The 23,596-nt window shown below is 39.3% G+C and overlaps 1 protein-coding gene and 1 long non-coding RNA gene across 3 annotated transcripts; one reads left to right on the forward strand and one right to left on the reverse strand.

The window, feature by feature from the left end:
- Window positions 1-640: 640 nt before the first annotated feature.
- cacna2d2b (calcium channel, voltage-dependent, alpha 2/delta subunit 2b) lies at window positions 641-23,536 on the reverse strand. The gene is made up of 37 exons (XM_053437649.1): window positions 23,459-23,536; window positions 17,822-17,938; window positions 17,509-17,568; window positions 14,646-14,690; window positions 14,401-14,536; window positions 14,194-14,325; window positions 14,026-14,083; window positions 13,889-13,939; window positions 13,077-13,176; window positions 12,777-12,938; window positions 12,580-12,690; window positions 12,397-12,475; window positions 11,519-11,568; window positions 11,249-11,338; window positions 11,057-11,122; window positions 9,949-10,026; window positions 9,767-9,841; window positions 9,497-9,568; window positions 9,211-9,282; window positions 8,817-8,878; window positions 8,626-8,702; window positions 7,658-7,718; window positions 7,471-7,568; window positions 7,286-7,376; window positions 7,148-7,210; window positions 6,960-7,063; window positions 6,035-6,133; window positions 5,784-5,875; window positions 5,636-5,683; window positions 5,294-5,365; window positions 4,845-4,997; window positions 4,704-4,756; window positions 4,400-4,455; window positions 3,877-4,000; window positions 3,674-3,783; window positions 3,478-3,560; window positions 641-2,602 (listed from the first exon to the last, which is right to left on the reverse strand). The coding sequence occupies exons 1-37, from the start codon at window positions 23,534-23,536 to the stop codon at window positions 2,507-2,509; spliced, it is 3,174 nt and encodes a 1,057-aa protein (XP_053293624.1). The 3' UTR covers window positions 641-2,506.
- LOC128454493 (uncharacterized) lies at window positions 3,516-8,428 on the forward strand. 2 transcript variants are annotated; one of them, XR_008341631.1, is made up of 2 exons: window positions 3,516-3,749; window positions 7,262-8,428. It is a non-coding gene; the product is annotated as an uncharacterized LOC128454493 (long non-coding RNA). The 2 variants fall into 2 exon arrangements; XR_008341630.1 differs by having other exon boundaries at window positions 7,265-8,428.
- Window positions 23,537-23,596: the final 60 nt, after the last annotated feature.

Consider the following 23,596-nt stretch of genomic DNA (forward strand, 5'->3'; position numbering starts at 1 on the left):
TAATAATATACCTATAACACTGAAAGCTACATTCCCCATACAGAAGCATATATAAGTGCATAAATTCAGATTTGACGAATAGTGTTGACACAAGATACAAAAACGGAGACAAAGAGCTTCCCATCAATCAAAAAATGAAGGAAATACGTTTGAAAACGTGTTGGCCACACACAGACTGTCTGCACATCCTGTGCTGTAGGACTTCACAGATAACACTGCATGTAAAGTACTCTTCATTTTATCATGAACCAAATACTACTGATAGAATAAAATGTCCAATTCATTTGTCGAACAGACTTATTGCACTAAACACTGTGCAGTGTTCCTAGATATAATAAAAGATGTGCAACTTAACAAAATTAATACACATCTGATGATTTTTTTTCTTTTTCTTTTGGTCGTCTGTTGTTTGATTTTACATCTTGTTTGACTGGAAGCACTTCAAGTTCATACCGAGTATCTGTGGAAGCATTTCAGCAAAACAAAGCGCGACTCGAACAATCCTCGTATCACAATGAAACTACACGTCTGTTTCATCACTGATATGTTATGAAAAGTCACAAAACCTCGCTGCAGGTCTAACACTGGCATTTCTGGTCACACTAGCTTTCCTCATCTGTTGTCTCATGAGTCAAAGTGCTCTAGGAAAATAATTTATTAATAACGGATTTAAAGATTCAACATACTTGAGATGGCAGCAGGAAAGCATTCTGGGTCATGTCACGTATGAAACAATTTAAAATGTTGAGACTGTCTTGGCAAAGATCAGAGGAGGACTGAAAGACACTGAAGTGAATGTGAGGTTAAGGCCCAGATCTATTAACGTGTAACCGCTACAAGTGCACGAGAAAAGACATTTACCAGGACCGCACATGCAGAAGAAAGAAAACCACAAAAGCAAAAGTTACAATAAGCAGAGTCTGAGCTAATTTCATTTGAAGCTCAACCAGCAGCTGATTCTGTATATTTATTTACATGACCATGCTAAAGCTGTTAATAAATGTGTAGTGTGCACAACCGTAAGTTGTGTAAATGACGAGGCTAACTTCACCCAGGAAACGTGTGTAAATCCACACCTACAAAAAAAATCTGTGCGGTCAGCCTCGTTCAACATAATAAACAAGGAGAGATCTAAAAACTCAGATTAATGCTCGATCAAAGTTTTGGCTTCACGATAACAGAACTCTGAGTGAAAGCAGACGCCTGTGCAGTGTTGTTTCTAAAAATAGACTCTGTCCATCCATCCTTCCATCCGTTCATTATAGATACACCATGTTTTCTTTTTGGAGAGGGGGGTGCTGCTGGAGCCAATCCCAGGTGACATTGGGCGAGAGGCCAGGTCCAATCTACAGGTCAGAGGGCTGACATATAGAGAGAAAGAACCACTCACTCTCACATTCACACCTATATGGTCAATTTAGAGTCTTCAATTTCTACAGCCCCAATCTACTTTGTCTTTGGACTGTGGGAAGAAGCAGCAGTACCTGGAGAAAACCCAGACAGACACTGGGAGAACATACAAACTACACACAGGAAGACCCTGACCATTTATCGAGGTACTGTGTCTGGGTATAGTGTTGCAGGTGCTTTTAATTACCTTTGAATATTTCAATTTTATGCCACTTAAAGGTTCCTTGTGGAGTATTTGACCACTTGTGGAGCTATTGAGCAATGTTTTTACGAGAGGCTCCTTGATCCAAACTGAAGCTTTGTTACAAGGGAAGTGCTGAAAATAACGAAGTACTGCACCTTTTACTTCCCTTAATGAATCTGTTATAGTTATTACTCAGTTCATTCTAGTTACAACTTCTCATTTGAAAGTTTTAACCATGATACTGTGGATTGTTAGTTAAACTGATCAGTGAGTTACAACATTAACATGCTGTGCACATGTTAATACAGCAGTAGTAACAAGATAATATCACACTGATGGGGGCCTTCTGCTGTCATATGATATGTTTGATCTTTGAAGTTCATTTTGTTGCCAATTCTTGAAACTTCTTCTTGAGTAAATATGAGCCTGCACTTGACTAGAGTTGTTCCTGCGATACAGAATTGTAACCACACTTAAGTAAAAACACGTCACTAAGTTTTTAGATCCTCTGTAGAGCCATCACTGCATTTAACATCTGTTCCTGCTGGTTGGTTTATTTTTTATTGACTGAACTGTTAAAAGTGTATTTCTGCTGCCTCCCCGGACTTTTTGTGAGACAGTTTATGTGGCGGAGTTGGCGTCTAAAAAATGTCATGCGTGTCCTAGTCCTATGTAGCATGCACATTCCACACATTCTTTACCTATATGTTGCACTTAAGCCCTGAAACACCAACAAATGCATTTAAGCAATAAGGCAAAAAACACAAAGAGCTGATCCAGATGTTTTTTTCCGTTTTACCCCTGTGCTGTTCGTAGATCAAATGAGAGTTCTGCACTCGCTGTTTGATGTGACCTTCACTAGATCTGAGCCTTTACCCAAAGAGATGAAAGATGTCTGAGTGTTTGCACGTGTCAGAGATGAAAGAGAGGCAGGAGAAGCTGAATAAAGAGAAGGACTCCTATTGAGGACTGCAGAGAATGACCCCGTCCACACTCTGACGCGTTTTCCTGCAAAGAGAGTTCAACAATAAATCCTCTTTTTACACAACTAATGCAAATGCATATCACTTATATGTTAAGAAAATTCTGGTGGTTGTTTGCCTCAGTCCTCAGCATGCTATGGAGTTTTTATTTCATGGACAGACATTATTATATAATACATTTTATAGATGTAAGGTTTAGGATACAGCACAACCAATCTAATTATGTAATATCATTAGCTTACTAAGCTAAGCTCATTAATATGAAGCTCATTACTGCATGTTAACCAACGCATGGAAATAAGATGTGAGGCGTATTTATGTATCGGCACATAAAAAAGTGCAGTTGTTTTTTTAAATAATTATATTAATGAATTTACTATCTTGGCTGTTGAGCTAGAGTGACGTCAACCAACCATCTAAGTTTACCATTTCTTTGGCTGAACCAACAGAGCAACTCTAACACAATACATTTATTAAAAGCTTGGGAGTTAAATTAGGTTATTCTGTGCGTGATAATAATTCTTCTTATAATTATTATAAGGGTGCTTGGAAAACATATTCCATGGACAGGTGTTCCTAATGTGTCAAAATTAATTGTATTTTATTTGGGGAAAATTACATATTTTAGACTGACAATTTTTTTTTACATTAAATTGTGCCAGTTTAATCATATTTGCAGGTCAGGACCATGAAAAGATCGAGAACCACTGGGCTTAATAATAGAAACAGCTCTTGTTCTGGATGCAATAAAAATCAACAAAACAATTTTCTCTATCGCCTTCACCTCAACCATAATCCAAAACAGCGACCACACAAACTGAATATTATAACCTTCATAAATTTGGATTTATTTCAGGACTGTTGTAGTAGGCCTGAGTGAATAGGAACTCATGTACTTACTAAGGCACTGTAGTCAAAGCAGGAAGCCGGGCCTTTACGATACCGTGCATTACTCAGTACCTCACACGGATTCTCCTCCTGAACTGTTGGCTTTCAGTTAAGGGGGGGGGTAACACAGTGACACTGAAAAGGTTGAGCTTCCTTCATTTAGAACAAATGCAAAACATCACGGCGTGTGCGAGCACAGGGAGGATACACTCTGTCCTGACCTGGGTCAGTCTCTCTATCTCGCAGGAGCTGCAGGGCAGAGTCTCAGCGACGACAAACAGCAGGTTGGTGTTTTCTATCCGCTTTGCATGGAACAGACTGTAAAAGACGTTGATGGATATTCAGATGAATCCGTGTGTACAGGACAGACACGGCGTGAACATATTCTGCTGACACTGCAGGAAAACCCACCGTGAGCAGTTTCCACAGTCCTGCAGCACGTTGTAGGAGTTAGTGGTGTTTGTAAAGTAAAACTGGCTTTGGATGGTGACGCAGCTGCTTTCTCTTGTCTCGAAGCCTTCAGTGAGGATGTTGTCTAAAAGGCAAACACACACAAATTCAGTTTTTTCGTGGCATCTTAAAAATATCCCTAAGTCTCAGTATCATCAGTTCTACATTGGTTATAACTGATTTTTACTTAGAATTTGTTCACAGATTCATACAGAAATTGCTGTTTACTGGTACAAGACTCTCTCTCTCTCTCTCTCTCTCTCTCTCTCTCTCTCTCTCTCTCTCTCTCTCTCTCACACACAAACACATACGCACACACACACACACACACACACACACACACACACACACACACACACACACACACACACACACACACACACACACACACACACACACACACACACACACACACACAACACACACACACACACACACACACACACACACACACACACACACACACACTAAGATTATGCCTGACCTTGATAGAGCCAGCTGTTATACGCCAGTCCATACAGTAGTTGCTGGAACAGAGACCTGAAAAGAGGTCGTGACATTTTACCTTGTTAAGAAAGGAAGTACTTAAATAACAATCCACAAATGTCACAGCTACAGTAACACTGAGATGAAAAAAAGCCGAGCATCAGGGGGCAGCTGCTAAGCATGAGAGAAAAAATATGGCCTTCCTTGTTTCATGTGCAGAAGTCTTGACACAGTTAAGATTGTTTTAAAGGGAACCTCACATGCTTCTGGTGTCATTTGATTTGCAGTGAACAAAGTCTCACCATGCCACAGTGGACGTCCACCAGGCCAGGCTGAGCATGTCAGCAATGGACGGCTAAAGAAACAGGGTTAGGGTTAGTGTATTAAGAGATTAAAGCAAGCGTTAATTGTCCCATAATCAAAAACTTGGAGCCTGCTCTTACCACAAAGATGCCTCTGGGTGCTGCACCGGTGTGGCTGCTGCTAACAGGCTCACACGCAGACTGGTAGTGAAAAGACTGACGACGGGAGAAAATTGAGTTGTTGTAGAGCGCGTGCATCAGATAAGGGTCCACGTCGCCGAAGAAAAGTCCAATCTGTGATGGAAAGAAAGATCTTGGGAATTTGATGACTTATGTGCACAAATTAGACTCAATACGATTTGGAGGTTGGAGTTACGTTTAAATTACAAAAACAAATGTCAACCCTGTTCTCACAACTGGATCTGATTGGACTATGAGGATTCAATGGCATAGACGAGTCCAGTCTGATGACTGAGGCTCTGTTGCTTGACACACTGAAAACATAATTTTGAGAACTGATACCTTTGTTTGGCATCGACACATAAATAATTCACACATCTTACTTTATGTCAGAGTAAACACACTCGTACCTTTTTCCAGTGATCTCTCTGATTGGACATGACCAGGAACCCTCCATCATCAACGAGATAACAGAGGAGGTCCTACAGACAACAGAACAGTTTACACACATGACATAAGTCATATCATTGAGCAGCAGCAAAACATCACAGACTAAAGGTTGACAAAAACTGAGAATTCGGTATCTTAAGACACGCTACAAAATATTTAGTAATAGGAAAGCATATATATATATTATAGCCTGCAAAAAATAAGTTTCTTATTTTTAACTTCTTTGTCAAACAAGACTTTTTGTAAAATGTGACTTTCTTTACTGTGTAGCTGTGAAGTTGTGTTAATATGAGAGCTCTTACATCAGTGTTGACTTCACAGTCCATCTCGCAACTTCTGGATGGTCCACACTGTTGAACAAAATATGGAATGAGAAAACAATGTCATTTTGTTTCGGTAAATTCTGCTTTATATTGGTGAATATAAGTGAACAGTGACATTGCGCTGGACCTTGTGTGAACCCTGTCGACTGTCCGACACGTTGCTGGCCAGGATCTTAAACTTGTCGACCCACGCTTCCAAGTCCAGCTTCACTCCAACCACTGAGTGATTCCAAGCACAGAAGCAGAACAAAGAGAGAGAAAAAGAAGCAGTGTTTTAATCTGAGGCAGGAAGAAGGAGCAGGGAACGCTTCAATATATTTCTCACAAGGCAGGGTGTGGCACAATATTCCAGAATAAGTGAGGTTGTATTGTTGTTACCTGCAGGCTTGAGCAGTTTGCCGCCTAGATTCACCTCAACTGCTGAACTAACCAGGATTCCAACAGTACCATTTTCTGCACCTAGAGGGTCGTCCACGGCTGTTCACAAACAAAGCATGATGTTAACATACAGCCCGACGTCACATGTGTGTCAGTGCTGAATTTATCAGTCCATGTTTAACTTAAACGAACCAGTTGTGTGACAAACTAATCTCACTCAGCGTCCACTACTTAAATCAGAGCTTTCAACCACATCTCATTGTCTTCATCAGTAAATGGAACCTTCCCACATGACCAAATGGATCTTGTGTGGGCAGATTAAAATGACCGACCTCAGTTCAAAGATGAAGAACGACTTTCCACGCCCAGCTCAGTAACTGTGTGTGGTTCTATTTGTGAATGAAGACTGCGAGATGTGGTTGAAAGCTGTGAAAAACCTTATAAGCGGAGCTTGAGTAAAAACGACATCATACAAATTGTAATATTTAATCATCTCAATGTCAACAATACTCTTCATTGTAAAATTATTCTGCAAAATTGTTTAAAAATATATTTTAGCCATGACATATATAAAAAAGGTTTTTGACTTCTTTCGCATTTTTACTTTCGTTCTTGCCTCTGTAAAATTTTAATTAGCCAACCACTAGCACCATTAAAGCTCTACTAACTAACACCTCATTTCCAAGAATAAAAATGTCAAATTTAATTAGAACTTAACTATAACTTCCTGCACCCAGGCGGTGGCCACCTGGTAACCTCACAATCTAACTCGCTGCTAACCTCACAGTGTCTACAATCTAACTGGCTGCTCTAATAAGTATTTTCCAAAAAGTGTAAAAATACTTTGAATTAGCATTTGCAGAATAGTCCCGATCTCAAATGATGTTCTGCAGGTACAACAGAGTACATTTGCTCAGTTACTCACAGGATCTCAGTGGAGCTCTGAACATGTATCCTCTGTTGTCCAGGCTTCGTCTGTAGTAATTTGAATTAAAAGGTTCAGGATCCTCCTCCCACATCTCAGCAGCTCTACACAAACATAACATAAATCATTAAATGTTTCATGAAGAAAAATGAAATAAGCATATCTATGCATACATCAATATCACTCACATGTTGGGGAAAACCCGTGTTATTCCTCCATCTGTCGACGCAAACACCGCCAGGAACCCGTACCTGTAAGAATTAGATTTTGCATTAATTGTCTCTTTTGTATTTTTGCCATAGCAGATGATGTAGAAGCTGGCTCACGAATTCAGGTCCTTGTTCTTCCACACACGAGAAGCCAGCTGCCCGATAATCCTAGAATCCAGAATCAGGTTGTGGATGAGGCCTTGGTCACCTGAGATGAAAAGACAAACAGATCATCTCACGGGTGTTTCAAGAGCGTGGCAAACTAACTACTACCAAAAACTGTCAAAACAAATGGGACTGACACTCATCAGATTCTGGAGACATGTCCAACATGAGCGAAAGGAAGTTCTGCAAAAACTGGGTGTTGTTGTCAGAGATGTGCAGACGCTTGCAGTATTCCCTGCAAGGAGAGAACACAGAAACATTATAACATTTCCTTTATAGGTAGACAGAGGAAGAGAGAAAAGAAGATAGAGACATTTAAATCACCTCGGAGCCAGAAACACATGACCTGACAATTCAAAGGAGCTGGGCAGCAGCGACTGCATGTCTGTAACACAAAGACAAGAGGGGAAGTTTTTTAGAATCTCATCAAACGTATGTGTTACTTCTTTATAGAAGAATTACTGTATCATGGTTTCATCAGCCAGTCAAGTTGCAGTTTACATCCATATTTTTCAAGATTCATGCAAAACCTGTAGCGAAGGCTTACAATAATAACATAATAAGCTTTAATGTACAGCACTTTACACAAGAGGATAAAACTACATTAAATTAAATGAAAATAAAACTTAATCAAAGTCAATAAAATAAATAAAAAATCACCCTGGTATAAGTTTAATTTAAGTTAATGCTTTGTCTAGAGGGAATAATTTCCACTGCAGCCTTTTTATTTGTGATTTAAGCATATGACTAAATATGATTTGACCGAATTTTGGTTTTGTGAAATTACAATGAGAGAAAAAGAGTCATATTCCTTGTATGTGCTTGGACAATAAAGCTGATTCCAATAAAACACCACGTTGTATCCATGACAGTCGACAATGCTTCAAATATAGATGCTGGTTCACAGAAGATCTATACAATTGCCACAGTTTCAAGATGGACATTGAAAATTAGAGTCACCAATTCTGTATCTGTCCAAATCTGAAATAGATTTTAAAACTACAGTCGTAGTTGTAAATGTTTTTAAAAGATTATGCCATAGTGAAGTTGACCCTTATAATTTTTGACGTAAAATGTTATAAATTAATCGTTTTATTAGATGTATGTGTGATTGTTTGCATGATTTGAGTATGAATTGTTGAGCTATGGCCAAACCTGTGTTTAGTGAGGTCCAGGTGACCTAATAAGGTCATCCTTGAATCCAGGTTAATGTTAATGCCAAATTTGAAAAAAGGTATTCACGACACGTACAGAAACCCGAAGATAAAAAGCTCTGTGTCCCTGGTACTCACACTGGAGCTGCAGCATCACATCACTCAGGTCCGCCTGGATGTAATACTCGTTGTAGGTGGGTAGTACCAAACCCAGACTGCAGGTGGCGGCATCCCAAAAGAATGAGGAGACAAGGAGAGGAAGGGTCTCATGAGTGATCCACCTCCGTGTGTAGCAATACATTATAACACATAAGATTGAGACTCCTCACCTGTAATCCGTGCCGTTGATAGGAGTCCAGGTGTAACTCCTGTACACATCATCAATGTATCGCTACAAAAAAAATCAAAACGATTCAGTCAAACAAGTAAAGCACAAAGCTACACGATGATAAAACAATTTTTTATAATTTAGCTCGGCAGCGACTTAAATTTGATTAAAACATTTGAATAATGATTATTGACGGGTAGTTTCAATAATGAAGTTATTGAGGATTGTGACTGAGCAGCTTGTTTGATCGACCCTTTAAACACCATTGTAAGTCAGTGTTTGAGTAGGAGGAGTTTCCGGGTCTATCATCTATACAATTAAGAGTATGGAACCTAATGTAAACTACATGATGGCTCCTGTCAGATTCAAAAGATTAAATGTTGAGATTCACTTGCCTCGTCAATGGACTTGATAAGCGTTTTGACCTGCATTTCCCCTGGTCTTCCATCAATCATTTGTCTGCGGATCTGGAGCATGAAACAAAACGTAATCACTCAACAGGTTGTGAAAAAAAAAAATGCTGCGTGGGCCTTCAGTTACCTGCACTAGTGGGCAGATTATCCTGAGGCAGATAATGTGGTTCTCTGACAATAACTTTGAACACGAGCTTAACAAGCAGCAAGGAACAGTAAAAGCCTGAAACAGGGACCATTTCAGTTCCACTTGGTGCTAAGTGCTCACCTCCTCTTTATTGCTGTCCTCCACCTCTGCATCCAAGAAGTCCAGCGTCACAGGTTCAGGGAGGTTCACGAGCTGAGACGAGAAGAGAGAAAAAGATGGGAAAAGAAAATTTTAAAGACAGCACCATCAAAAGTCAAAACAGGTATAACAGCATGCGGATTATCAATGTCTGTACTCGAAACCCACACATTTGAATTGACCTGTAATTACTACTCCTCCCTGCTTCTTCAAACAAAACCCCACAGTGTAAATGTGTTAAGCTCGAATCACCTTTGGCTTGAGATTAGGATGCAGGAGAAGATATCCGTTTGGATCAATGGCAAATATGTATCCATTGGCTCCAAGCTGTTCAGGACACAAAAAAGTGGCAAGATGGATCTGTCTGTATTGTCCAATGCAAGTGCCAGGGAAGAGAATTGTGACGAATAGTGGTGCTGATGAAATGTACATACAGTGTACCGTGGTGTCAGTCGCTTTATCTCGTCGAGATGCACGTCAACTCCCATGACACCTAATATCAGCTGATTCTGCTGAGACAAACGAAGACATACATTTAAAGACTTAAAGGGATAGTTCAACATTTAGAAAACATACAGATACCAATGTCATATCTTTAAATATAGAGCAAGCCAGTGTACAACAGAAGCTTTCTTTCAACAACCATTCATGTTAATTCAGGAGACCAACAGGTGCATTTTCAAATCCTAACTAATAATCCTAAAGAGTGATGGATTTTTCAGAGAATTAACCCAGAAACCAAACTTGCACAAACTCCATGAACGCGATAGTAAACCCGACAGAGCGCGCATGAGAGCACGCAGTTCACTCCCATGCACCACAGAGCCAGAGCGACAGATAAGGCTGAAGCCTCCCTGCCTGCTGAGAACTACATGCTCGTCATGGGAACACACACACACCCACAGCTGAAGCTATGACAAGGTCTGGCTACCTGTGAGGATGGTAAAAACTTTATGGAGGTTTTGACAGTACATTGATGTTGCAGGATTTCTGCTTCTGATGGAGAGAGAAGGAGGTGGGGAATGAGTCGGAGATAGAGAAGAGGGAGCGGGAGAGCGATGCAGTGCTGCACACAGTTCTACTATTAATCAACAAGTAATTAAATTATTACTGGGAAACACTGGTAAGATTATATAAATAATATTTCAACGTACATCTTTGGCTATGGGCAGGAGACTTTCAGTGAGCTCCCTTAACAAACGTAAATGTGTCTTTGAGCATTGATAACAGTCCAGCAAATTATCCCCATGATGTTCAAACTGTATTTATGATTTATTTTTAATTTTTTAAGATATAAATTAGAAACTGAGGTTTAGAGAAGCTGGTGTTTAGATTTTATTACCTTTGGACTCGGTGTTGAAACCAAATTAAAATAAATCACTATTCTATATATGTTCTGTACAAATATGATCAATCTATTCATTAAATTTTTGAAAATATTAAAATATTCCTTTAATGGTTGTCATTGGATTATGTGACATAATTCAACAGTGACTGTAATCTGTAATATGTTATTTTAAAACATTTGACCAGTTTTGTTACCTGTGAGTTTCCATCCATGGTGAGATTAAATACAGGCAAAGTCCCGGTCACTACCATGCCAAGACCCTGCAGATTCCAAAGACAAAACCCAATTCATAAAAACCATAAGCTTCCCACTGAGTGTCTATACAGTATTTTTAATGCTTTTACAAAACTCGATGGAACCCAAGTAACGGTTTCATAAGCTCTCACCAATGCATCCTGATACACATTGGTCCACTGGACCTGCTTGGCTTCGCTGCCTGCCAGAACCATAGGGCGTCCCAGCACGTCCAGGTACTCCTGTCAAGAAAACAAAACAGATAGGTGAGCTGCCTCAGCTTCAAAACAACCAACAACATCAGAACACTGGGGAGCATGGATGTGCAAATAAATGGAAATAGATGTTTCTGCAAAGCGCCACAAGAAGAACCATAACCAGGGAATGGCATCAGCTGTGTCAGAGGCACTAGACAAACCCACCTGGGTGTTAATCCTTATAGCACAGATGGAACGGATCTCAAAATAGTAACCTGGCAAGCAGCAGAGAAAAAAGACAAGCACAGAGAGGGAAAGAGAGAGAGAGAGAGCAAGAGCATGTGTGAGTGATGCTACTAGAAAAAAACACAGGAGTGGTGTTCATAAATATTCCAGATTTTACTAGATGTTACAAAGCTGGTGACTCAGCCTCTTAAATCCCAAAGATAGGAAGCTAAGAGAGGAAAACCACTGAGCTTTAAGACGGAGGTCCCTGCATTTGATCAGCTGATCACTAACCAGGGTCTGCTTCATAGAAACAATGTCTATGAGAGTTGAAAAATCTGATCTACATCAGTAAAACTGCAACTTCTGTAGTTACCAGGAGGGATGTGGAAGGCTCAACTAATTCTACATGCATCTATTATTAATATCGCTTATCCAAACTGACATTGGGCGAGAGGCGACCATGGACAGGTCGTCAGCATGTCGCAGGGCCAACATACAGACATTCACACTCAGACCTAGAGTCAATTTAGAGTCTAGAGTTAACTTAACTCCATTCTGCATGTCTCTGGGTATGTGGGGGGAGCTGGAGAAAACCCACCCAGACATGGAGAGAACATTCAAACTCTAGACAGAAAGACCTTGGCTGAACTGGGATCCGAACCAGGAACCTTATCACGGTGAGGCGACAATGCTACTCAATTTAAGTTATTGGAATTTGAATTAGAAAATATTAGCCATCCACATAATTATTAGGAAAATAAAGTATGAGGGATCTTTAGTAAATGCCACAACCAGTGAGATACATATCAACGTGGGTGCATAACAACTGGTTGGCAAACGAAGAGAGAAGAAAACCCTGAGTAGAAGTGCCTCACCTTTATTTGTACACGCAATCCATTGTAAGGGTGTGACATCATAGTTGTGCTGACCCACAGAAAAGGTGAATACTCGAACCTGAGGGAGAACAAATGAAGAAACACATTAAGATTAAGAAAAAAAACAATGGTTCCTGTTCAAATTCTTTATATTGGATAAAACAATTATCAGAGGAAACCAACTGTTTTGTTGGGCCAGTTGTATTGCATGAAGACGTCCTGAGCTCTGTCTTCTCCTCCATCAGTAAACAGCATGATTATTTTATTGCAGTTAGCCCTTGGGACATTTGTCTTCTGTAAAAAAAGAAATTTGTAGAATACAGTAAAGAAGTGTGTGCAGATGTCGGCATGGACAAAATCTAAAAGAATACCTCCCTTACGTTTAACAGCTGGTTGAAGGCAAAATGAAATCCGGACTTGTAGTCAGTGGTGCCTTTCGCCTGCATCTGCTGCACCGCGTCCTTGAAGATCTTTTTGTTGCGCACGTTAGCCTGGACTAGATGTTTGAAACAAGGAACCACAGCCTCGGCCTTCTCGTTGAACTGAGACACAGACAGGAGAAGACAAAGAAGAGGTTCAAATATAGAAAGACTCAAAAGTAAAGGAAATAATCTAAGATGGAGATGTTACATCTAGAGACAGATTTAGAAGGACAAAGATTTGGTATAGCAGACACAAACCCTGGCTACGTTGACATAGTCATCATCAGACAAAGTGTCCAGCATTTCCATCACTGACGCTTTGATCAGTTTGAGCGTGAGTCCACTGACACTGCCGCTCCTGAGAAAACACACAAAGGGATTCATTCAGGCATAAGCAAAGAGATGATATTTCATATTCATAGGTCTGGAAAAAGTATACAGCTTACATGGTTGTTAATATGTGCTTACAGTGATCTAATGGCTAGCTAAGAATATGTATAGGGAAATTGGGGGAATGGCTACACTTACACTTACACTACAACATGGCGACCTCCTTAGAGAGGACCTGCTCCTGATATAAATATACAGGATTTAAATATAAAGGGCTCATTCTAATTCTAATCTAAACAACAATATATACAATTTAGATTAAACACACTAGTGAAAACATCACTTGGATTATTTTATATTCTGATCTTTAATATTTCTGCCAATAGGTCCCAAACACCTAAATGTGACCTTTATGTTTAAATCATCATTAACTTAAACTTTAAGGTCTGTTTGCACATGATTAGCACAACAAGCTTCTTTCAGCTCATTTTGGTGCAGCGTCAGTGTCAGGTGCAGTGTTTACCCACGACAATAGATTCAACTGCAGTTATTTATTTAAAACTGCAAACAAAAAGAAAGTTTTGCATGTTTTTGCTTCATAGGGACTTAAACAGCAATGAAAACTTCCCCCATCTACTCTACATTAGACAGTATATCAATTCTATTCTCAAACCCAAGCTAATTATTTAACCCAAGCGAATACAACAACTTGAGTTTCTGAAACATTTTTAATTACTTACACATCAACAAGAATGACCATATCTTTTGGGGATGAGGCTCCCTGGATGTACCTGTAATGAGGAGAGATGGCAAAATGTCAAACCTCTAAATCTATTCCACTTGTAAAAGACCAATATGAAAAAACAGCCGACTGTACCAGGGCCTCCTCCTGACATCATACAGGTCGATCTTATCGGGGGCTTTCCACGGTGTTGCTGTAAAAGTGAAAAGAAAATGTTTCCCTCAAGCTGTTCACATAACTTTGTATATGCCTCAATGTGTATAAAATGCCACACAAAGTTTCTCCTTCACATTCCGCACATACCTGGATAGTAGCGTGTGACTCCTGTCGCGCTCCCAAACGCCTGCCACAGCAATGACGGATCCTCCCGACTGTTCTCCATGAAGACTTTCTCCAGCGCCTGCGTCCAGTTCAACTCATTCAGAATGACTGGAGCTGATGGGAGAAGAGTGAGTCTGACATTATTAGAAGCTCCAGTGGAAAAGAAAAATACATAATCGATCCACTTGCCTCCTTTATAAATATCCGTGGGGATCTGAACAGCCGTGTAGGAATAGTTGACGTTGTTTTTGAAGTTGGGATCATAGACAAACTCCAGCTTGATGTGGGAGGGATTTTCCACCTCTCCTTCGCCATCCATCGAATACTATGACAACAAGAAAAACACATGTATCCCATTACCTTATATTGCCTTTTGTCTTATATATAAATATATAACACATTTAAATGAGTCTGGTCATTTGTCTGTTACTCACATAATCCAGCTCAGCCTTGGAATCGTAGTAAGCCATATCCAGCTCCTAGAGGTAAAACAGATACAAAGACAGACCATCACCTCTACGTGTTGAGGTGTCGTTGCAGTGAAACTAACAAACCATTAGTCAACTTATACTCAAGTTAAATCATGTCCCTAACCTTCCTGACTTTATATTGGTTTAAGGGAAATAGTGATAACAAGCTCTCCAGCCTAGTCTGCCATTTCAATAGAGTCTCTACGGTTGAGTTTAGTCTACAGTATATAAAAAGATAACATGTGGAAAGAAACCATGCCCACACATCATGACCTAAAACTAAAAGATATGTAATGCATTTTAGTCTTCAAGAATAGTAATAACTTTTATTGCTTATTTATACAAATGTATGGAGCCAGACACACTAAGGTCTAATCATACCATCAGTTACCGGTGGTGTGAGCATCCAGCGTTATTGTTTTTATTGTATTATTAAAATTGTTTTTTATTCTAATTGAGTGAAGCAGCGAATGAATATGCAAATATCTTTTACACCAACATGTTTGTTATTGTATAGGCTTCTTCACATCTGTTATCACTGTGAACCTGAAGTTCAATCAAAACTCCTGGGAAATCTGCCTCACCGCCTCAACGTGCTCAATAGTAAAGGGGCTGATAGATCTAAACAGAGCATCATCTCTATACTTCTGGTGCAGGAATGAGCTTTATTCTATGACACAGACAGCTGATCATAGACAGTAATGTCCGGCTGCAGGACATTCAAAACATCATGATGCAAAACAGAGGAGCAGCAAAAATGATTGCTCTTGTTCTCTTGCCAGTTCTGTCACGTTATGAGTCAGTGGACAGGTTGGAAGGTCTGGGCAGAGCATGGCCGACTGTTAGGATTGAGATTGAAAATAAGCGTGACACCGATTTGAAGATGGATAAGTTGTTTTATTATCTGATTAACAAATCTAATCTCCAATTAGAGCCGTACCCAATTTTACATTTGAGCTACACACAAGTTTACGTCCATCTGCTGTTTGCTGTTACTGACGCATCTCTCCTGTTGGCAGCGGAGAGCAGCTCTGTTACTTCCAGACATTATCAGCTGGTGCTCTCCATGAGTCAGTCTGACGAAATTAACATATTTCCTCCTTCATGTTCACTTCTCCCAAGAGCTCTGCTGCTTTAAATCTGAGCCTGTGAGTGGTGCATCCCCTAGATCTTTCACATGCCTTATATGAAGAGATGAATTGTTTGTTTGTTTTTCTGTGAGGAAGGTTAGGATGGAGTCATTCTTTGCCTTGGAGACAAACAACCTGAGCTTTTGATCGTATCACACAATCTTCCTCACACGATGGATTTTGCTGCAGTTTTCATAGAATCGTAGATGTTATTTTCCATTTTACCCTCAGTTCTTCAAACTCAACCTCTATGGCAACATGGACAGAAAAATCATTGAGGTAACCATGACAACTGGAAAACTTAAGCTGCAGAACAGCTACTGAATAGACTCTGTGGTGAGATTGTTTTGTCGATGTTTTTTACATTGTAGCACCGTGTTTTGAAAGAATGGTCAGTGGATTTTAGATTTAAATGATTGTGTAGTGAACTAGAGTCCAACAGTTTAATCAAACTGCAACAAATTTCTCACACTCATAGATATACGAAATATGCCAGATTTCTTCCATCAAGATCCATGAACTGTTCCCTTGGAATATGGTGATAATCTAAAAACAAAACAATAAAATGCATCTCGTAATGTTAAATAAACTGAAATCTAGTCTCAGGAGGTAGAGAAGCTCAACCCAAAGGTCGTTGGTTTGATCCCCAGCTCCTCCAGTCCACATCCTAAAGTGTCCTTGGGCAAGACATTAACCCTAAACGGCAGTTTGGTCATATTGAAAAGCACAACATCAGCGCATTGAGTGATTGTTAAGACTAGAAAAGAGCCACATAAATGAGGACCATTACCTTAAAGAGCCAAATTCCCCCAACCCTTTAGATTAATAATCATATCATAGAGAAAGAATGGAAAACAGCAGATTACTGGAAGGCAGGAAATCAGCCTAAAAGCTTCAGTCCTCGGTCGACATTGTCGTGAGGTACACACAGTTTTAATGAAAGGGACGAAACTCACAAAACCACCAGTGGCGTCCTTCAAAACAACAGGAGGATTCTGTGCCTCAGAGACGGACATGAGAGGCCGTGTGAGAGGATGAGGTTAACCCCGTCTCATTTTGTCGGGCAAATGAAGCAGACCGAGTGGAAAAGTGGAACGCCACAGTGTGTAGGACTCAAACAGAGCCGCACACAGCTGAGTGCACTCAGTCATCTGTTTCAGCAGCTGAGTGCTGAGGGATCCACTCAGCTCACTGGTGTAAATGTTCCCTCGTTCTAAGGTCGTCCCATTTAGAGTCACGGCGCTCGAGAAGCCCATCTGGTATATGAGTTTACATCAGCGGTTAAATGTGACCGCCGAATAATTTCCATTATGTGAGGAAATGTGTTCAGCTTTATTGTTTGGACTGACAAAACAATAAGTAATATGCACCTAAATCTTTAATCAAAATGCAATTTGGTAAAGAAATACATCTAAAAAAATAAAAAATAAATGATTGTGCCAACTAAATTTTTTAAGAAATATTAGCACAAACCCAGGATACAGTTGTATATCCAGAGTATATGCATCATTAACTGTATATTGAAATATTATGCTGAACATGACAGGGAATTTTAAATCCAGGATGATTAGTAAAAATAATTTTAAGGACTCAGTGATGGTTATCAGATCCCAATTTAAGGATAAGGATCGGACTGCTCTGTATCTGAGTGGCCCTCAGCACAGTTAACATTAAAATAAAGTGATGAAGAGTTTTACCTTGATTCCATCCTGCCAGGGATGCTCTCGCTGGAGTCGCTCTGCTTCTCTGGCCAACCTCTAAATGTAGGAGACAGACAAACATTAGAGGAGGAAGTTTATTGACACGTCTCAGTACAGAAGAACACTAATGGTTCCTCGGATAGAGACTTCGTGTTTGTTCTTTTTCTGTTCTGACAATAAAAGAAACGATGTCCTCCAAACCTTTTAGATTGTTCTTTTTCTCATTATTTAGATATATATCATATGTATTATAAAAAAATATATAAACATATTTTAGATTTACATTTTTTCAGAAATAAGATAAACTTACCTCAAGTGCTTTGCGCTTCTTAGCCAGGAGCTTCTCAATGTCCGAGGCCACCTTCTCCACAATCTTCCGTGGCTGATTCTTCACCAGACTGAATCGTCGTCTTTCTTCATTGTAGATCTGTAAATGTTTAATGGACAATGTAAAAACACCTCAGAGACGAAAACAGCAGCACAATCAATCTGTCAAGTCTGTTTCTGCTGAGCTAATGTCTTTCTATTGACGATTTGTACCTTTACATTTTATTGTCCATGCTGACCAGGCACTAATCTCCATTTACGTTAATGTAGTTGATTGTTATGTGCAGTATCGCTGTAGTGTTATTTCATATGTGAAACTACTACTCCTTATTTTCAAGAGTGCATTTTGTTAAACTAACGAAACAAACATTTGAGAAAACAGATGCAAAGAAACAAGAATTTAAATCTTGATAACTCGGAGCATTCCTGGAAGCAGAAACAGTCTTACAATTCAAAGCTCATGAATTTGCAAAAGCAAATCCTTTGCTCATATTCAAACACTGACACAGGGGAACAGTCAGTTGTTGTGTTTGTGTATTCAGCCCAAATCTAAAAATGGCCCCTGTCCTGTAATCTCTGCGCAAGTCTGTTGAGTTTTCTTTGTTAGTCAGTCTCACACAACATTGCAGATGCTCTTTTGGATGATCTGCCTCATGACAATGTTATGTACTTCAACACTTTGAACAAAAAGAAGATATAATAATAATAATAACTATTATAAAGCACTTTTCAAAACAGCTGTTACAAAGGGCTTCACAAAAAAGACGAATAAAAACACAAATATGAAACATCACGGACGTAAAAAAACAAAACAATTTCATTTAATTAAAAAACAGCTTACACAAAATTGGAAACCAACTACAGTAGGTAAAATATTTGACAGTTTTGGCAAAAGAAAAGGATAAAAGAAGTACTAGCAAAAAACAATGAAGTAAAAGCCATTCGGTAAAAACGTGTTGAGGGATGATTCAAAAACCGACTGTGATGTATCATTTCATCAGGTAAAATGTTTCAGATGTCATTGGATCAAGATCAAAACATGAATTATCTCTGAAACAGAATTTTCAAATCAAGGACACATTAATTTGTGGCTGCTACATCCATTATCTATAACGCGTATTCTTTGACCGTATCATATGATAAACTAATCCCATCTCAGAATGAGGTTTCATTTATGATCTAATCAAAATAAAAAACAGATTTTTTGACAAACATTCTGGGAATATGTAAAATCTAAAATATGATACACTCCAGGACAATGGGGAAATGGTAAATTTATATTTATATATCAATAATCCAAACTTACTGACCTTTCAAACTCTTTGTAGTACAAGTCACATTCACCCATTCACACACATCCATGCAGCGCTTCTATCCGCAGCGCTGTTTCTATCTACCACTTTCACACTCAATTAGGGCTTCAGTATTTTGCCTAAGGACCCTTCAGAATGCAGAGTGGAGGAGCCAGGGATCAAACCACTGGTCTTCTGGTGGACGACCCTCTCTACCTCCTGAGCCACGGCCGACTATACAAAATAATGTCCTTTTCATTTCACTCTCACTTGAGTCTGAAACTTGCTGCTAAACTGAGAGAAAGAAATTCACCCAGATGATGTAAATGCTTTTTCTCCTGAGGGCCTGGACTTAAATTAGACCACACATGGCAACACATCACAGTGAACTTCAGGGAACCTGAAATATGGCCTCTCGAGATTACAGCCAAGTTTCCCTTATGATTTGTTACGCTGCAGAGCTTTATGGGTCGTCAGACAACATCTGGGAACGCCAGCAGATAAACCTGCTTGGAGAAAAACTCATCCGCTATTTCCTTCTCACAGACATATTTTATTTAATGTTTTAGAGTTTCCTTTCAAAACCCTTTTTGCACTTTATTGTTGCAGTGTTGCAGTGATTCTGGGGAAATTAAAAAAATTAAAATGACTTAAGGAATCTTTCATTCGGACCATAAAATAGATAGAAATTGCACTGATTTAAATAAAAATACTTTTTATGATAACACTTTATATCAAGCAGCTCTGATGTATTCTTACACTCAGTGGTCTGATATTTAACCGTCCACATTTTAAGATCCAATTGAGACAACATTTAAAATCTTGCAAACACAGCAGAGGTTCACATGATGTAATGTTTGTTAGTGGCTCCAAAGGAACCAGAGAAAATAATGCTTGACAGGCATGTTTTCCGCATGAAGAAATTACTAATTTTAACACCTTGTGCTCTAAAAAACAACGCCCTATGGCACAAATCTTCATTTTTACTCCACAGGGAAACCATGGTGACTCGGAGTTCAGAGAGTTCCTCATCCTCACATACACAGGGTAGGATATGAGCTGATACCTGCAGCCGCTCAGCCTCAGCTTGGTATCTTGTGGCTCTAAAGGCATCACACTCTCAACCCCATGATGACAGATGTCAGGGAGAAGATAAGGACGAGACACGAGTGGAGACAGTGACCTGGATGAATCCATTTGGCAAAGCTACATGCCCACCATGGGACAGCCCTCAACCTATAAATGGACATCATGCATTGAACTTACAGACATCCCTCAAGTTGTGCACGGACCAGATGCTTTACGAGCCCACGCCACGCAGATGGGAACATGCAGTAATGAACAGGGTGTTTGCTGAGAACTGTCTGTCTGTGAGCTACATCCTGTGGTATATTCAGGATCAAGATGTTCCAGTAAAGATTGAAATGACATCGATAAAACTGTCTGTAGCCTTTAAAACAGAGAATAGTAGAAGTAGAACCAGTAGAAGCAGAAAATGTATTCATAATCGGTGGATGGATGGATAGATATATATATTTACTAGCCATGCAGCGTGGCTGTTGATCTGTCTGTCCACCACTTTGGTCCAGACATATCTCAACAACTGTCAGACGGATCAAAGTTGGTCCCTCTGTCCCTCACAGAATGTATTGTAATATATTTTGTGGTCGCTTGAATTTTCTGCTAGCACAATCATCACATAAAAATTTATATTTGTCAAATTCTTTGGTTTAAGGTCAATTACGTGAAGAACTAAACATGTTGGGCAATAATAACTTGGTGAAAATAGCAAAAACCTTGTTCCTCCAAGCAATCTACAAACACATGTTTTATGGACATTTGGAATGTGCATCTACAAAGTCGACTTTGTTTTGCTTTACTTTGTGGCCTTTCGTAAAGTGATCGCCTCCCAATGTGCAAATGTTGCAGCAAAACAAACAAACCCTGACACTATTTTGACAGCTGAATGTAAAGAGAGCCGACATGAGAGCTGCCCAAAATATCACGATCGCCCCCTGGTGGCTGGCCGTAAGCAGATGGGACATGAGCCTAAATAAAAAGTCTGCACAGTTAAAATATTTTTTCAAAGATGGTGTGTGTTTGGTTTTAATATTTAATTGACACTGACTCACAATTGGTTGATCTGTGAAACCTCGATACTGCAGCTCCAAATCTAATTCCTCATACACAGACTGTGGCTCCAAATGGCGTCACCAGTGTAAAGTCTCTTTGTTTTCTAAAGTTAGTAATAGTTTGGAAGATTGTGAGAATTAACACAACAAGGCTCTAAAGACAGAGTGATGAGTAAATCAGTTTTCATGTTTGGTGCGATGACGTTGTGTCAGCTCTGGAGAATGGTCTGGCTGCACCATTATCTTTCTGCTCTAGAGGAAAAAAAACATCAATGAGCAGTCGTACAGAGTCCATCAAAACGATCTGCAAATGTAAAATCATGGCTTTTTGTTGGTTGAGGAATAGACGATGACATTTCATTTCAATCACAGGCCTTTCCTCGGCCAGAGAAGACAGCACCAATCGTTCCAGGCACAATCTCTTAACAGAACCAGCGAACCAAAGTGTTTTCAGGAGCACGGGCGGATTAATGAAGATTGAATGAACAAGCGAATCTCTTATCGAGGCATTACTGCAGACAGCCGACTGACCATCTGCTCTGCTGTGACACAAACAGAGAGGACACGTGCCGCTGCTCTCTGCTGGGGGAACGCCCCCACACATCTTCCCAACGCAGAGCACGATTGCCCCCTGCAGATGATCTTCGGACCATTTTTGGGGCATTTGCCTTTTCAGGGATAACCCCTTCCTCCCATCCAACTGTTAACAGTGAGGACATGAAGTAACCTTATAACGTATGGGATAGGGCAGAGAAATGGTGATATTCTGATGGATTTGGGTAAGAAATGTCTTCCACATTATGGGAACATGCAAATGAAGGACCACATTATGTGACAACCACTAGAAACTTGTTCTATAAATGCAGAACATCGAATTAATCTAAAAACCTTCTTTTCAGTACATTGGGTGAAACATAATTTCATGGTTCATCTTTTCAAACTTGTTATTTTCATTTTCTATTAATCTGCCAGTTAATCAATAGTTGCAAATAGCTCAAGGTGATGAATTCATACAAGACACAAAAACTCAAAGCTATTTAGTTTATATAAAAGAGATAGACAACTATTTAATCTTCACATTAGAGAAACCTGAAGGATCAAATGTTTGAAAATATTTGTTGAAAAATATCTCAAACTATTAACAAAACAGCAAAATAATTTCCAAATACTTTTCCATCAATTGACTTCATAATAAATAAAGACGTAATGATAATTGACAACTAACAGCTCAAACATTTAGAAAACAGGTTAAGTGCACCCAAGGCCAAATAATCATATTACTGCTTTAACTAACTGAATCATATTCAAACTCCTTCTCTTACAGGGTGACATCCATCAGAAAACATATTTTCTCATTTTGATGTGTTCAGCGTTTGGGAAAAGATTTCTCCAATACAAAGGAAGTGATTTGAATTCATGACAGCCGAGGTGTGCTGAAGAAGTAAGACACTAACTTTTCAGTCTTTTAATGAGGTTTGTCAACACTATTATAAATATAGAATGTCAGCAGCCTTATCCTTCAAAATAAAGTCTCTTTCTATAAACAATATCCTGTAATAAATCAAAAACGTGTTTAAAATAGAATCCATTACCCTTTGATAAAACAGATTTATCATTAATGGATATATGACGGTTTAGAAATCAGGATCCTGCCGAGCTCCAGTAATCATATTAGCTTAATGCATACATAATGTAAAACGTAAAGGAACAATGCACCAGATGAGAACATGTAATCGCTTATTTAATTGAGAGCTTTGTGGTGTGTATGAAAACAGAGACAAATGAACTGTGATTTGTGAATATGGGCTATGAAAATAAAATCTGATTGATTGATGATTGAAGTCTAACTGCTTAAGGCATGTGCTCTGGCATGAATCATTATTGAAAACAGTAATACCAGCTAAATGTGGCTGTACGATATTTAAAATATATGTCCACACGTTCTGAAAGCTGTTGAAAATGGAAGCTATTATAGAGAGTTTATGTCTGACCTGGGAAAACAAAAGGGTTGTGTTTTTGCAGCTTCATTGCTCTGTAGGTTGTCCATAAACAACAGTGTAACTGTTGACTTTTTCTATGAAGCAATTGCCTCTTATATCTACTACATCTTAATGGTATATTTGATTGTTGCGTTTATGCAACACGAACATGAGTAAGAATTGTATCCTATAAAAAAAAAGAGAGCGACACACTCACCCCTTTCAACTGCTGAGCTCCGGTGATTTGTTGAAAGACTCTGTCAATCTCCTGCTCCACACGCCTGGCCCAGTGCATTATCCTGTGGATAAACATCACAGCACAACTGTCACACAACCAGAGGATAGATAGAAAGAT

Source organism: Pleuronectes platessa, chromosome 2 (genome assembly GCF_947347685.1).
Source record: "Pleuronectes platessa chromosome 2, fPlePla1.1, whole genome shotgun sequence".
NCBI lineage: Eukaryota > Metazoa > Chordata > Actinopteri > Pleuronectiformes > Pleuronectidae > Pleuronectes > Pleuronectes platessa.